This window comes from Cibotium barometz, chromosome 50 (assembly GCF_041138505.1).
Source record: "Cibotium barometz isolate CiBa-2024 chromosome 50, ASM4113850v1, whole genome shotgun sequence".
Lineage (NCBI taxonomy): Eukaryota > Viridiplantae > Streptophyta > Polypodiopsida > Cyatheales > Cibotiaceae > Cibotium > Cibotium barometz.
In genome coordinates this window covers 16,372,981-16,389,984 of record NC_141095.1, presented here as the reverse complement: position 1 = coordinate 16,389,984, position 17,004 = coordinate 16,372,981, and the positions used below count along the sequence as shown (strand labels likewise).

Genomic DNA, 17,004 nt, shown 5'->3' with positions numbered 1-17,004 from the left:
CTGTTTAGAAGGGGCTTGCCTAAAGTTGATCGAGCTCATTGGAAAAGGGGTTCCGGGCCACCCCTATTCACTAAGGTCACACACAAAACACACCATGTATGTAGGCCTACCAAGTGGCAATCAATCTATTTAATTCGTCTCTCTTGTAATCGTTTTTTGTGTGAGAACACCTCTCTAGTGGGAACACCTTCTAATTGGCAATCGATCTGATTTAATTGGTAACCGATCCTGCATGAGAACAGTGGGAACACCTGCTAATTGCCAACAGCTCTGTTCGTGCGTCCGGATGCTTGTGAACACAGCGTTACATAAAACCATGAAAACTGTGTTCGTCTGAATTCAGTGTGTGCACGCAAGCCAGTGAGAATGACGACCATCCGTCGCTTCTGCTGCGAGGATCTGCTGCGTTTCAGCTCTGTCAATCTCGATCACCTCACCGAAACTGTAAGTACAAGGAGTTCTACATTGATAAATCACTCAATAAATTAATTCATTGATAAAATTTTATTCTTCAGAGCTAGGGTTTCTAAATACAAGAGCCTCCAGAAGCTTAGAGCTTTCCTTTTTTTCCTGGGCATTCTTGCTTTTGTGTGTGTGTGTGTGTGTGTGTGTGTGAGACACACACACACACACACACACAAACACACACACCTGGTTTTTTCAATGAAAAGGTCAATTGCATACGGAAATTCTGATTTGCATCTTCATGTGTTTATTTCTTGTTTTGATTGCAGTTCAACATGTCCTTCTACCTCACTTATTTGGCGAGATGGCCAGACTTTTTCCATGTGGCGGAAGGGCCGGGAAACCACATCATGGGTTACAGTAAGCAGTTCTTTTCATAAGCTTTTCTTAACTTCTTGTCTGCTGTGCCTTTGAAGTTTTATTAAAAAAGAAGGGATGTTACCAAGTGCAGAAAACTCCTTTGAAGAATTTGGACATGTTTAGCTGGTCTGATACTCAAAAAGGGGCTGGGGGGTTGTGAAAATCTGTGAGAAGTGAAAAGAGCCAAGAGACATGCACACATATTTCCTCTATAAATGTTCTTTGGTGGGTTTTGAAGTAGCCTCCTTCAGATTGCAATTTCATGTCTCTGAGAGTCTTTTTTGAGATATTAATTATATGTAGGTGTGAGAGGACATACATATCGGTAGGCCAAGACATTACCATTCAAGCCAGAGTCTGTTGGATTTTCTCTTACGAATCCTAGCAATGTGCCCTGTGGAGACACACAAGCCTTTGCCTAGCCACTTGGAGGAAAGAAGCATTTAAGTCACCTAAGGATAGGGCATGTGAAAGTTAGTCTAGTAGTTGCATAACACAAGCATATTAGAGCATGGAAAATGGGCCAGCCCATGGGAGTTGTAGGTCATGGGCATAAAAAGCAGGATGTAACCACTCCCTACGGGAGGCCTACAAATCGGAAGACAAAATACACATCTTTTAGATCACTTAACTAATACAAACAATGGACATTAAAACTGAAAATGACAAAGAACACTTGACACCATCACTGAGGCTGGAAAGGGCCGCCCCCCCTCCCCCCCCCTCCTCCTCCTCAATACAATTTGTATTTCTTGGAGTATTTATATGTACAAGTGTTCACGGGCCTCAAGGCTAGATTTCTCCATAAGATGGAGTGAATACAATTGAAAAACAATAAAATTTTATCGATGAAGAATTAGTTGTTGGAGTAGATCAAATCACAGGTAATCTCCCACCTTCATTGGGTGCACACCTGCCCTCACTGGTCTTCTGGGACCGTGCACCAACAGGCATGTCCGTACTAACGCCTGGCAAGGTAAAGCACCGCGGAGGGAGTAATACTTGGTGCTTCCACGTCAGCTTTGCTCTTAGTTTTTCCTCATACCCACATGGCCTTCACTGGCTTCTCTAAATGAGAGGGCGTGGTCAGGGTAATCATGGGAAAAGTCACTATCCCGGTGGCCTTTCATGGTGAAGGCAACTGGGAGTGATGTTTGTCTACACAAAACTTGTAAAAATAACATTTAACTTTAATTTTATCTGAATTTGAAAAAATATAGAAGCAAGTACTGGCAAAGATTTCAATTCAGATCTCAGGAGAGAAGATCATCCTCTTTTAATGTACTCCTAATTGGTGCAAACAGCAGGTACAGCTGGTATTGTAGGTACAACAGGTACAAGTACAGCAGGGTACCGTTAGTATAAATGCAGGTACAGCAGGTGCTGTTGGTACAGATGTAGGTACAGCAAGTATAGTAATAAGTACATCAGGTATTGCTAGTATAGATGCAGGTACAACAGGCAGATACAAATCTGCAGTAGGTATAACACTTGCAGCAGGTGGGTATAGTGTTGGTACAGTATAGGAGTAGACGGGTACACTTCTACAGCAGTAGCCGGGTGCAAGGACAGCAGGCGGGTACAATTTCTGCAAACAGCATGTACAATACTTGCAAGCGGGCGCCTGGCACTGTGAAACCGACCCCGTCAAGTGGGAATAGACTCCGTTGGACACCCACACGCGTAATAGCACAACTTAAATATCACAATTTGAATGGACAACTTAATAACAACTGAAAATTGAAATGAAATGAAATGTTGATCACCTCAATGGACACAAGCACTGGGGCCGGAACGGGCCGACCTCCCCTCAATATATGATATATTATCGGGAGTATTTAAAAGATACAATGCTCCATGGGTTCAATGAACCAGATGATGTCCATGTACAACTGAGATGAATACAGTTTTCAAACAAGAGACTCGAAGTAGACGTTCGAAGGAGAGCAACCCAATTGAGTAGTCTAGTCTCTACGGTCCTGTGCCTTCACTGGAATCCGCGGAGAGCACCCCACTGGTGTTCCAGGACCACGCACAAACAGGCGCTCCCGTACTAACACATGGCTCTCCCGATCTCGGCACCCATGGACCGTGGTTCTCCAGAAGCTTGGACTACTTGGCACCGAACGGGTATTAGCGGTAGAAAGTATCCCTTATCAGATTTACATCAAAGTCCTTTACTTAAATCTCAATCCACTTACTTGTAGCTCGCTAGTGGAAGACAAATATCCGGGGCGTCTAAGTGCAGCCGCCTGGAGATCTGAGCGCAGCCGCCTGCTGAATGGAGAGGAGGCTTGGGCGCAGCCACCTGTGGAGATGTGGGGACGCAGCGGCCTGTGGAGTGGCACAGCCGCCTGTAGAGTGGGCAGCCGCTTGTGTAGAGAGAGAGCAGCCACCTGTGGAAAGGAGCGCAGCCACCTGTACAGCCGCCTGTGCAGGAAGGCGCAGCCGCCTATGGAGGAACGCAGCCGCCTGCAAGGGAAGCACCACCACCTGTAGCCACCTGTGGAAAGGAAGCGCAGTCCCACGCAGCCGCTTGTGGAGGGGAGCGCAGCCGCCTACGGAGGGGAGGAGCGCAGCCGCCTGCAGAGTGGAGAGCGCAGCCGCCTGTGGAGTGGAAGCGCAGCCTCCTGCAGAGGGGAGGCGTAGCCGCCTGTGTAGAGAATGCAGCCCACCAACGTGCAGCAATCTGAGGGCAAGTGGAGAGATACGATCGCCTGCACAGTCGTGTGTATCCAAGCTGGTGAGGTGGTCACCAATATGCAGGTATTGGAGAAGCCATACGTCCAACAGCTGGCCGGCCTCCCTAGCTTGCATGGAGGCGGTGAGTTCCAAGGTGGGGTAGGTGGCCATGCACCCACTCCCACACATAGGATTAAGAGTGGGGTTTTCCTCCCCACCTTGGCCCATACGTGGATGCCCATAATGGGTGCCCACCCTATCAAGGACATCATTAATTATTAGGGAGGGTGCCCACTCTTCAATGAATGTGAACTTACAATCTTATAAAAAAAAATAAAGGTTAGAAAGAAAGCTATAAAACAAACAAGTGCAATACACTTACCACCTGTTCATATGCAACAAAACTCGTCAGAAGACAGAGCAATTTTCACGACTCACTGGCAGGCGTCCCCGCTCAGTAAATGGCACGTCAAACAGGCAAACACAAAAATACAAGTCATGGGAAAACAGTTCTAAACATGCAAAACATGAATGCATGTGCAAACAGTATCATGGACATATCTCCCGTTCATGGAACAAGTACTAAACATCTGTCGGGCACAATGATGGCACGACAGAAAACATAAATCTTGTTCTTCCTATGGAGTGACAGTCCCATAGGTAAGACACAGATCCAGGCACGAGCCTCCTTATGGAGTGACAGTCCCATAGACAAGACACGGCACAAATACCGGCTCTTCCATGGCATGATAATCCCATGGATAGAACACATTCCAGGTCATACACGGGTGGCACCAGTCTGGCTCCCGTCCATGTTATGCAAAAATTCTGGCCCCTTCACATGAGACACCGGCCTGGCCTCAAGTGAACGAGACACAAATCTGGAGATGGACCAAATGGTCGGCCAATTGGTGACATCCCCCGGGCTTCTAAAGAGTTGTCCTCAACTAAAAAGCCTCAAGATATGCCTGCAACAACTGTGGGTAGCCAACAAAATAATCCTCATTTACCCACTTTGCATCAATGGGCAAATAATTCTTGAACTTCACAAGGTATCTCCTGGAAAGCTTTCCTGCAGGTAGCTTTCTCTCCTTGTGTGAAAGACAATCTGTTCTGGCTGGAGGATCTCCTCAAGCTCATTAATCTCTGGCGGATCTTCTGTGACAGGCTCGTCAGGATCTGGCCCGACATATTTTCGGAAAAGACACACATGAAATGCATTGTGAATCTTCCAATGACTAGGTAAAGCAAGCCTGTATGACACTTCATTGATCTTTTGAATCACCTTGAAGGGTCCATAATAGCGAGGAGAGCTTAGGATATGATCCTTCTCGTCCTGGCCTCTTCCGAAGCCTAGCCTTCTCAAATTTCAGCAAAACCCAATCACCTTCTTTGACTTGCATGTCTCTTCTATGCTTGTCAGCAGCCATTTTATGCTTATCTTGTGACCTTGCAATGGCTGTCCGTACTTGAGCAAAGGCTACATCCAAGTCACGAACATACTCATCAGCTGCAAAAATCTCATCCTTTGTACGAAGGATGGGTGGCAATACCACTCTGCCATAAATAATCTCAAACAGGGCCTTTCCCATGGAGGCATGGATCGTATTGTTGTAGGCAAACTCAACAAGTGGAAGATACTTCTCCCATGCAGTCTTTTGATCTGCCACATAACACTTCAACAAATCCAACACAGCTGAATTTGCAGCTTCACTTTGGCCATCCGTTTGAGGATGATAAGCTGATGAATTAGTGCCCATGTTATCAAATAAAGCCCTCCAAAAGACGCTCGTAGTTCTGGGATCTCTATCCCCAACAATGGATTTAGGCATACCATGATGTTTGAAAATATTAGCAAGAAAAAGCTTTACCATATGATCAACTTTAATGGTTTTCTTGACGGGCAAGAAAGGAGCTTGCTTGCTAAACCTATCCACAATGGTCCAAATAGCATCATTCCCATGCTGGGATCTAGGCAAGTCCATAATAAAATCCATTAATACTTTCGTAAGGTTGCGAGGGAATAGGCAATGGCTGAAGCAAACCTGGAGGTTTTTGCTTGTCAAATTTCACCTTTTGGCAAGTAATACATGCATGTACATATGCCTCAATGTCTTTACGCATGCTTGGCCAAAAGAAATATCTTTGAATCATGCGTGTAGTGGGCATGATACCTCTATGACCAGCATAAGGTGGAGCGTGACATTCCTCCATAATCTTTGGACGCAAATCCTTCACCACACATAGACAGTTATCCTTCATAAGATAACCCTCGTTGATAACATAAGAGGCATGTGAGTGACCAGCCATCAAATCAGTCCATATATGGCAAAAATCAGCATCCAAATGATACAAATCTCACATAGCAGATAAGTCCCCATGAGAGGCCACTGAAACTGCAGCTACATAAGGCTTCCTGGATAATGCATCTGCCACCACATTTTTCTTTCCCGGAGTTAGTACAAACTGAAAATGAAACATGGAAAGAAAGTTTGCCATTCTCATTTGCACAATCTGAAAATGAAACATGGAAAGAAAGTTTGCCATTCTCATCTGCTTCTCCGAAGCTTTGTTTGAGATAGAAAGTATCTCAAGCTTTGATGATCTGTCTTGACTACAAATTCAGTCCCAAGAAGATAATGTTTCCATATCTTTAAGGCATGAATTACAGCCAAGAGCTCTTTCTCATAGATATCCATATGAAGCTCAGCATCATGCAAACGACGGCTCTCATATGTAACTGCATGCCCTTCTTGATTTAGGACAGCCCCTATACAATCGCCACAAGCATCACATTCTACTACGAATCACCTTTGCAAGTCAGGAACAATCAATACGGGCCCACATATGATAGCATGCTTGAGCTGCAAGAAGGCATCCTGTTCTTTTGGAGTCCATTTGAAAGTGGTTTTCTTCTTTGTGAGATTATGTAGAGGGGTGGCTATCATAGCAAAATGCCTTATGAAACGTCTATAATATGAACATAATCCTAGAAAACTACGTACTTGATGTACGTTTTGCAATTCTGGCCAATTCCGAATGGTTTCTATCTTTGCAGGATCCATTGTTACTCCATCCTTGGATACAATGTGACCCAAATAATGTATCTCTGAAAGGAAAAACTCACTTTTCTTGGCATTAATGAAAAGTTTATGCTTCCGCAACTCTTCGGACACTGTGACCAAATGAGTTCTATATTCTTGCTCATTCTTGGAGAAAACCAAGATGTCATCAAAGAATACACCTGTGAATTTGCGATGGGGTCGGAATATCCTATCCATCATACGATTAAACGTGGTAGGAGCATTGGTGAGACCAAAAGGCATCACCAAAAATTCATATAATCCAAAAGCTATCATGAATGTAGTTTTATGGACATGTTGTGGCACCACTCGTATTTGGTGATAACCACTCTTCAAGTCAAGACGGCTGAAACAAGCCGAACCATCAAGCTTATCTAAAATGTCATCAATACGCGGAATTGGGAATCTATTCTTGATGGTAAGCTTATTTAAAGCTCTTTAGTCCACACACATGCGGAATGACCCGTCTTTCTTTTGAACAAGAAGCACGGGAGAGTAAGGTGAGGAACTAGGCTGAACTAAACCTTTCTCTAAAAGCTCATTTACCTGCTTCATGATCTCTTCTCTGCATTAGGTGGCAAAAACTGAGCATAAAATCTGTCCTTAAACTCTTTCCAGGTGCAAATGGGGTCTTTGGTGATCTTTTCAGTGATCCACCAATGAGCAGCGGTCCCCTTTAAGAACATGCTAGCATGGCGTACTTTAGACTTCTCAGTGAAGTCCTCATCGCTAAAAGCAATGTCAAACTGTGCCACAAATGCTCATACTTTGGAAGCATCATGTTCTCTATGAAAAACATCAAACTTAACGGACTTGTCACCAGCTTTAAATTCCTTGAGCTTTCTAGCATGAGGCTCATGGTCCTCTCTTTTTCTTTTCCCCTTTTCTAACGGGGCAGCCCTATCTGCATGGGCTCCATGGGCCATCATGGAAGTTTCATGTGACCTTGCTGCATAAGGCAATGTCTATCCATGAGACAACTCAGTAGGCAAAGCTCTTCTAGTGGCAGACCTGTCACCCCTTCCATGGGATACATGTCTTGAATGCATGTGACCATCATGCCCTCCATGAGCACTAGCATACATATACCTGTCAGCCTTTGTGCCTTGTGGAGAAGACGCATGACGAGCGGTGACTGTCACCTCTTCCCTTTGCATAAATGACCTCAACCTTTGAGATGCGGGATCTCCATGCTTCAAGCGAGGTGGATTTCTGAATTTCAGCTCTCCATCTTCCCCCTCTTTGATGTCACCTTTGCGGAGGAAGTAGGAAAGTGCCAACTCCCTTGGCTTCTTGTCCACTTCCCGTGCCATGGACTCAAAAGTCACGTCTACCATTGTATCGGCTTTCCTTGCTTCAATGGCACTTTGCACATGGGGATCTTCATGCAAAAATTTCAGCTCTTGCTCTTGTGCTTGCAAAAGCTTTCTCATATGCTCCAATTCAGCCCTCATTGCATCAGGCTCTTCTTCTTGCATGACTGTCTCTCCTCGAGACAGTTGTCCCCTTGAATCACTATCATTTACCCTCTCAAGGGGCTTGTGCCTTCCTTGTAAAGCATCAGAACCATGCGAGGCACTTGATGGGCCCCTCGAATTAGGCACTTCCAAAGGGTTGCCTTGGCTGTCCATTGTGTTAAGTGTGCTAGAAGCGGGGTGTCCAATACACAGGTTCGTTTCCCCACTAAGAAGAGGGAAATAACCGTGCTTTGATACCAATGAAACCGATCTCGTCAAGTGGGAATAGACTCCGTTGGACACCCACACGCGTAATAGCACAACTTAAATATCACAATTTGAATGGACAACTTAATAACAACTGAAAACTGAAATGAAATGAAATGTTGATCAATGGACACCAGCATTGGGGCCGGAACGGGCCAACCCCCCCCTCAATATATGATATATTATTGGGAGTATTTAAAAGATACAATGCTCCATGGGCTCAATGAACCAGATGATGTCCATGTACAACTGAGATGAATACAGTTACCAAACAAGAGACTCGAAGTAGACGTTCGAAGGAGAGCGACCCAATTGAGTAGTCTAGTCTCTACGGTCCTGTGCCTTCACTGGAATCCACGGAGAGCGCCCCACTGGTGTTCCAGGACCACGCACAAACAGGCGCTTCCGTACTAACGCTTGGCTCTCCCGATCTCAGCACCCATGGACCTTGGTTCTCCAGAAGCTTGGACTACCCGGCACTGAACGGGTATTAGCGGTAGAAAGTATCCCTTATCAGATTTACATCAAAGTCCTTTACTTAAATCTCAATCTACTTACTTGTAGCTCGCTAGTGGAAGACAAATACCCGAGGCGTCTAAGTGCAGCCGCCTGGAGATCTGAGCGCAGCCGCCTGCTGAATGGAGAGGAGGCCTGGGCGTAGCCACCTGTGGAGATGTGGGGACGCAGCCGCCTGTGGAGTGGTGCAGCCGCCTGCAGAGTGGGCAGCCGCCTGTGTAGAGAGAGAGCAGCCACCTGTGGAAAGGAGCGCAGCCACCTGTACAGCCGCCTGTGGAGGAAGGCGCAGCCGCCTATCGAGGAACGCAGCCGCCTGCAAGGGAAGCACAACCGCCTGTAGCCGCCTGTGGAAAGGTAGCGCAGCCCCACGCAGCCGCCTGTGGAGGGGAGGAGCGCAGCCGCCTGCTGTGGAGAGCGCAGCCGCCATGGCGAGCCATATGCTCTGGATGGACTCCGTTGATGGAGTAAGGGTGCCCTCATTGATGGTCTCATTGCAATGAGCACACCACATATGCCATACAGCACTACGGTTGCAAATCTCCCATCTCTGGCAAGAGCCTAGAGTTCAGTGAACTGCAGAGGGTACCAAAACTAGAATTGTCGAGATCCTATGATGAGCAAACTGCAGTGCCGGCCCCCCACCATCCTGCTCATATGCCATGGCAGTCTTGTGGAGAGCGCAGCCGCTTGTGCAGCCGCCTGTGGAGGTGAAGCGCAGCTGCATAGGGGAGGCGCAGCCGCCTGTGTAGAGAACGCCTCCCCTATGCAGGCAGCTGCATAGGGGAGGCGCAACCGCCTGTGTAGAGAACGCAGCCCACCAACGTGCAGCAACCTGAGGGCAAGCGGAGAGATATGATCGCCTGCACAGTCGTGTGTATATCCAAGCTGGTGAGGTGGTCGCCAATATGTAGGTATTGGAGAAGGCATACGTCCAACAGCTGGCCGGCCCCCCTAGCTTGCATGGAGGCGGCCAGTTCCAAGGTGGGGTGTGGGTAGGTGGCCATGTGAAACCGGCCTCTGGTAGAAACCAAAGTGCGGTAGACTAGCAGTCACCCTTCCACTTGTAGTCCAAATAAGAAACAAAAATTAACTGGAGCTAGAGTGCCCCAAAACTGAAATGAGAACGACACCTGTTGGCCCCAAAGCTTGGCGCCCCTTTCGGTATTTCTTTATTCAAATTCAATGAGATGTAAACCTGAGTACAACAAAACCAGCCAGGAGAATAAACCTGTGTGTCCAATCTGGCAGCCCACAATACCTCTTAGCACAGAGGATTCACACACAGATCTGTGTCCCACAAAAGCAACACTCTGTGCTTCCCTCTGATCAACCAAGACAATTCAGCCGGGCAACCTTGAGCACACATCTGGCATATCTCATGTACATGGTTCCACAACTCAGTTCACATATACATCCACTGTCCAATCTCTGTTTCCACCCTTTCAATCTGCCATACCCCTCCTCTCACAAGGGGCCAGATAACACAACTCTGCAGCAGACATAAGCCAATGGAAAGAAAGAAAGATGGACAAGTTCAGAGCTTACCAAATCAGTGCGTGGTTCTGCACTCGTGAGGCCGATCGTACCAGTCTGCACTTGAGAAAGACTGTCTGTACTTTCCTCTCTGCAACCACCTGACTGATGCACCAAATATGCTCTGATAAAGCACTGTCTGCAGATGGAGATTCAACGCCTGATAATGTTCAAGACTGAACAGTACTGTTTTTGCCTGTACCTGTCCGTACAGGCCAGCAATACTTGTATGTGCCTGTCCGTACAGTACTGTTTCTGCCTGTACCTGTCCGTACAGGACTGTACGGACTGTACCAACAGTCACCTGAATCTGCCCGCCTGCTGACTAGACTCTGGTCACCTGCGCCGCCTGAATCAGAAGATGCGCAACAGTCTATACCAGCTGTCGTACAATAAACGCCACCTGTACTGGCTGTATGGAACTGCAGCCACCTGCTCTGTCTGTACAGTACTGTCTGTACTGTTTTCAGCCTGCTGACTGTACCTGCAAACGCCGCCTGAGCCAATATCCAATAACACTGCAGTCGCCTGACTGTACGGCCTGCAGCCACGTGGTCTGTACAGCCTGTATTCAATACAGCCTGCACTCTTCACAGCAAAACCAGTCGACCAGCTTCTCTTCTCTTCCACGCAACTTGCTTGCACGTTCTTCCAAAAGCAAGAGAGAGAGAGAGATGAGAGAGGCGTGTAACTCCAAAAGTGGAGTTGCCCCTCTCTCCAAAAATATCCTAGGCCCCCAACTTTAATATTTATTAAAGTTCCTAGGGACCACTTAGGCCTAGGGGCCACCCATGAATAAAACATTAAAAATACTAATGTTCTGGTCCCCCTTCATATTTGAAGATGTCCACACCTCATCTCATTTGTCCGGGCACCCCAAATATGAATCATTTAATATTTATTTTGCTCAGCAACCACCATGCCCACACTTGTGCTGTTCCATTTTCACAGGGTCATGACATACCCCCCCCTTGAAAAATGGCAAGCGTCCTCGATTGCATTCGGGTGATACAACAAAATATCCAAAGTGAAATATACAATATGGCAAGATCAGCGTCCCAATCTCTCTAAGCCATGCACATGTATTATCATTCACTGCAAACCAATGGCGTAGTAATAGTCCAAGTTGTATACCACTGTGAACCATACACAACCACAACATCCAATGTGACTAGTACACATATATCATAGAAGTCCCAGAAACAGATGTACTGTCAGCCATCAGTACCTTCGGGTGAGACAAAAACTGCACCAAGCGACCTCTAGATGTCATCTGAGCCTGTCTGTATCAAGGGAGTGGAGGTGCTACCCCACTCTTGAGCATCAGGCAATGCTCCAGACCCATGCTGTGCTGATCCTGAATGAGCCATAACAAGAGTCGGCTCTAACTCAAAGGCATCGAGATAAAGCTGCAAAACCTGAGGTGAATCTGTTAAGTCACCTTCCTCCATCCACTTCGCATCCATCGGTGAATGGTTCTTGAACTTCACAAGATAGCGACGGGAAACTTTACCTCGTACCTTTCTTTCCTTATGTGCCAGTATCTGCTCTGGAATAAGAACCTCATCAAGTTCCTCAACTTCCGGCTGAGCCTCATCTGATACATCCTCAGGCACATCCCCACGGAAAGGTCTAAGGAAACTCACGTGAAATGCATTGTGAATCTTCCAGTGATCTGGTAGCTTCAAACGATAGGCCACCTCACCAATCTTTTCCAATACCTGAAAAGGCCCATAATAGCGCATGCTCAACTTAGGGAATAAGCGCTCTTTACCCTTCATCTTCTTGAGCCCAGCCTTTTCAAATCGCAAAAGAACCCAATCACCCAATGCAAACTCTAATGCACGTCTGTGACGGTCTGCTGCTTTCTTTTGCTTTTGCTTAGTTTTCTGGAGTGCCAACTTAACTCTCCAATAAGCTTCATCCATACTCTCCACATACTGATCAGCCTCAAAGATCTTATCCTTTGTGTGCAAAATGGGTGGTACCTTCTTCTCTCCTTCCACAATCTCAAAAGGCGCCTTGCCCGTCGAGGTATGGACAGTGTTGTTATAGGCAAACTCCACCAAAGGAAGATACTTTTCCCATTGTTGCTTGTGCTCTGACACATAACACTTAAGAAGATCTAACGCTGTAGAGTTAGCCTCTTCCGATTGACCATCTGTTTGTGGATGAAATGAAGATGAAAACTTGAGAGTTGTACCCATGTTGTCAAACAACCCTCTCCAGAAGAAACTCGTCATCCGTGGATCACGGTCACTAATGATAGACGTAGGCAAGCCATGATACTTGAAGATGTTCGCCATGAACAACTTATATGATCAACTTTGATCGTCTTACGCACGGGAATGAAATGAGCTTGCTTACTGAACCTGCATATGATAGTCCAAATGCCATTGCCCGTTTGTGTCTGTGGAAGATCAAATATAAAATCCATGGCAATGCTCTCCCATGGTCTATCGGGAATAGGTAAAGGTTGTAGTAACCCTGGTGTCTTTTGACGGTCAAACTTTACCTTCTGACATACGATGCATTGCCTAACAAAGGCATCAACATCTCTTCTCAAGGTTGGTCAATAAAAGAAAGTCTCCACTGCTTTTACCGTGGCGTCAATGACCTGCATACGGTGGAGCATGACTTTCAATCATAACCTTGAGGCGCAATTGCCTGGTAACACACGGTCTACCATACATCAACAAAAACCCATCTCTGAGAGTATAGTGCTCATGCCGCTGACCCTCAGATATCTGATCATACAACCTTTCAAAGTCCTCATCATGGGCATATTGCTCTTTCATTTCATCAAGCTCATGATGATAAGCAAGTGAAACTGCTGATACCTGTGGCTTGCGTGACAAAGCATCTGCCACAACATTCTTTTTGCCTTCCACATGCACAATCTGGAAGTGAAACATAGACAAAAAGTTTGCCCATCGCATATGCTTCTCTGAAAGCTTAGTTTGCAAGGTCTGATGATCTGTCTGCACAGTGAAATCAGCCCCAAGCAAATAGTGTTTCCATGTAGAAAGAGCATGAATTACAGCCAATATCTCTTTCTCATAAACCTGTAAATGCTTCTCGGCATCTTGCAATATTCTACTCTCATAGGCTATCACATGTCCTTCCTGCATGAGAACTGCCCCAATGCTACTTCCACATGCATCACACTGGACAACAAGAGCTTTTCGGAGATCCGGTAATACCAATATTGGATCTGAAGTAAGCTTTTTGAAGGCTGTAATTTCCTGATCAGCCCATCTAAACGGAGTTGCCTTCTTTGTCAAGGCATGAAGGGGCGAAGCAATTTCAGCAAAATACTGTATGTACCGTTTGGAAGAGGAACACAATCCCAAAAAGCTGCGTACATCATGCACGGTCCTCAAATCTGGCCAATTAAGAATTGCTTCCACCTTCGATGGATCCATACGGACTCCATGCTTAGACACAATATGCCCCAAGAAGTGTATGTCTTGCAAGAAGAACTCACTCTTCTTGCCATTAATAACCAGCCTATGGTTCCGGAGTTCTGCAAACACAATGGCCAAATGCCTTCTATGCTCCTCCTCAGTTTGTGAATGCACAATCATATCATCAAAGAATGTGCCCACAAACGCTCTATGAGGCCGGAAAATCCTGTCCATCATTCTGTTAAATGTGGCAGGTGCATTTGTCAAACCAAAGGGCATAACCAAAAACTCATACAACCCAAACGTGGTTCGAAATGCTGTCTTATGCACATCCTCGGGTCTAATACGTATCTGATGATACCCGCTTTTCAAGTCAATCCGACTAAAGACTGTGGAGTCCTGTAAGCGGTCCAAAATGTCATCGATCCTCGGAATGGGGAATCGATTCTTGATGGTATTCTTGTTCAGCGCCCTGTAATCAATACACATGCGCCAAGAACCATCCTTCTTTTGCACTAAGAGTACAGGTGAGCAAAAGGGTGATGAGCTAGGTTGTATCAATCCTTTATTCAACAGCTCCTGTACTTGACTCATAATTTCTTCTTGTTGGGTTGCACTAACACGGTACGGCGGTCTATTTGGTGGAGTACTACCAGGAATTAGATCAATGGCATGATCTTCTGGCCTCTCCGGAGGAAGTTCCCCTGGCAATGACTCGGAAAAACAATCTTGGAACCCACATAAGAAATCAGTCCTGTCCGTATCTAACATAGACAAATTAGACTTAGACTCATCATCTTTTGCATCCTTTACATAAATCAAGTACGCGGAAAGATGCTTTTTCATTACTGATGAAATTGCCGAAGCTGATACAATAGGAACAGATTCCCCTTTAAATTGCCGAAGCTGATACAATAGGAACAGATTCCCCGTTAAGTTTTACATCCAAAACATGTTCTTTCCCTCTATGAGTCAAAGTGATCTTCCTATTGTATGTATCCACCACCGCATACCCAACAAAACATCACATCCATCAAGTGGCATGATGAAAAACTCTTCGCTGTCCACATAACCCTGCAAATGAAGCCTAAGCTTCCCAGTAATAGGAGTGACGGGTTCTGCATACCCAGGACAAGCCATGTTAGCCTCATATAAAGGCCCCATCTCCTCTGCACGGATCCCCAATCGGCCAGCCAAATCCGGTGAAATAAAGTTGGCTCTAGCACCTATGTCAAAGAATATCAAGGCATTTTGATCTCTCACTTTACCCCATGCCCTGCACAACTCAGTCTCTTCACCACCTGGCTGTTCCCGAACAAGATCAAGAACTAACCCTGCAGAAGGTTTTGGTTTCTTTGACTTGGGCTCTCCTTTATTGTCAGAGTCCTTTTGAGACTTTCTCTTGGGACAATTAAAAGACATATGTCCCTCCTCTGTACAGTAAAAACATTTCCGAGCATCCCTCAAAGCCTGTCTCTCCTTAGGAGTTCTCTTGGGCATTGGCAACTTCTTATACCGCGTCTCTGTAGACCCTTTTGCATCACGCGAAGCATGCCCTGACTTTTCAGATTTCTTTTTGAGTTCTTACTGCCTTAAAATCCAGATGAGACTCTAGTGAGTAACGCATTAGCTGTCATAGCATTCTCTATCATCTGTGACATGTTTGTTACTCGAGTCTTGATGCAATAGTCACGCACTTCCTTGGGCAGCCCACAACAATACTTCTCTACCTGCTCAGACAAAGGCACTGCATGGTAAGAAGTAACTGGGAGTAAAGCTTCCCAAAACTTCTTGTTATAATCTTCAAGATTTTCACACTTTGATGCATCCAACTTGTGCCATGCTATCATTACATCCACCTCAAAAGTAGATGTGAGCCATACGGAAGAGACCACCTGTTTAAATTGCACCCAAGTAGATGGTGCTATGCCCTGCAAAAGAAGAGTAGACCACCACTGCAATGCATTGCCTTTGAGAAAAGTCGCAGCTTTTCTCACCTTAGAGGACTCCGTGTAATTACCACCAGAAAAAGCAGCATCAAACTGCTGTAAAAAGTTAAGTGCTTTTAACTTATCTTTGGCTCCACTGAATGTGTCAAATTTCATAGCAGCTCCCTCTTCCTTATAATCCTTCGCCTTACCCATAGGCGTTAGATTATCGTAAGGAAGTGGCTTCACAAGATTGCTACCCCCAGCATTCATGCCCATCATAGGGTCAACATTTCCAATTCCCACACCTGGCATGCCATACATTCCAGCCATGTTTCCAAACATACCATTATGCATACCGGGCTGCATGCCCCCATACATATTGGCTTGCATTCCAGGTTGCATGCCCCCAAGCATGTTTCCTTGCATTCCGGACTGCACACAAACATACATATTCCCCTGCATAGCAGGCTGAAAATTTGCTCCAAAAGTCCCTGGCATACCCATGCCTCCCTGAGGATAACCCCCAGTCATGGATTGGAACACAGAGCCACCACCAAAATAACCTGGATGCATAGTCTGCTGAGGAACAGATGGCTGTCCAAAGAAGGAACTCTGTGAGGTAGCACCAAAAGCATGTTGCATGTTCGGAAACTGTACAAAAGATGGATCCTGTGGGAAGGCAGCACTATGACCCTGAGGAAGGTTCTTAGAACTCACCTTCTTCTTCTTCTTTTCAGGCTCAAAACGGGATCTCATAAATTCAGCAAACTTCTCACTTTGTGTGAGCTCCATAAACACATCCATTACACCAGCCAAACGATTTTTAAACTGAGCATCATCTTCCTCTTTACTAGGCATATCTTCTGGCTGTGCTACATCCTCATATTGCTCATCATCTGCAGCCTGTTCTCCTGCAAGAATATCCTCAGATTCATTTCTCTCAGGAGAGGTCTTTTGCTCTTCCTCTTCATGATAAAAATATTTGTCTTCTGTATCGGACATGTTGCTGAATTTTTCAGCGATGACTTTCCTCGAGTCAACCACGAGCTCACCCCCTTAAGAAAGTTGATGATGGGTCCCGGCAACGGAACCTTGAAACCGGCCTCTGGTAGAAACCAAAGTGCGGTAGACTAGCAGTCACCCTTCCACTTGTAGTCCAAATAAGAAACAAAAATTAACTGGAGCTAGAGTGCCCCAAAACTGAAATGAGAACGACACCTGTTGGCCCCAAAGCTTGGCGCCCCTTTCGGTATTTCTTTATTCAAATTCAATGAGATGTAAACCTGAGTACAACAAAACCAGC

At 45.9% G+C, this 17,004-nt stretch overlaps 1 protein-coding gene across 2 annotated transcripts in view; it reads left to right on the top strand.

Annotated features, from left to right (window-relative positions):
- The first annotated feature begins 203 nt into the window (after window positions 1–203).
- LOC147609858 (Acyl-CoA N-acyltransferases (NAT) superfamily protein) overlaps window positions 204–17,004 on the top strand; it is a 45,197-nt gene continuing 28,396 nt past the window's right edge. Inside the window, exons 1-2 of one of the 2 annotated variants that reach the window (XM_086786926.1) lie at window positions 204–444; window positions 735–825. In XM_086786926.1, coding sequence (XP_086643052.1) covers window positions 367–444; window positions 735–825 — 169 coding nt within the window. In that variant the 5' untranslated portion in view covers window positions 204–366. The remainder of the gene's footprint in view (window positions 445–734; window positions 826–17,004) is intronic. The other variant, XM_086786927.1, reaches the window with a different exon arrangement.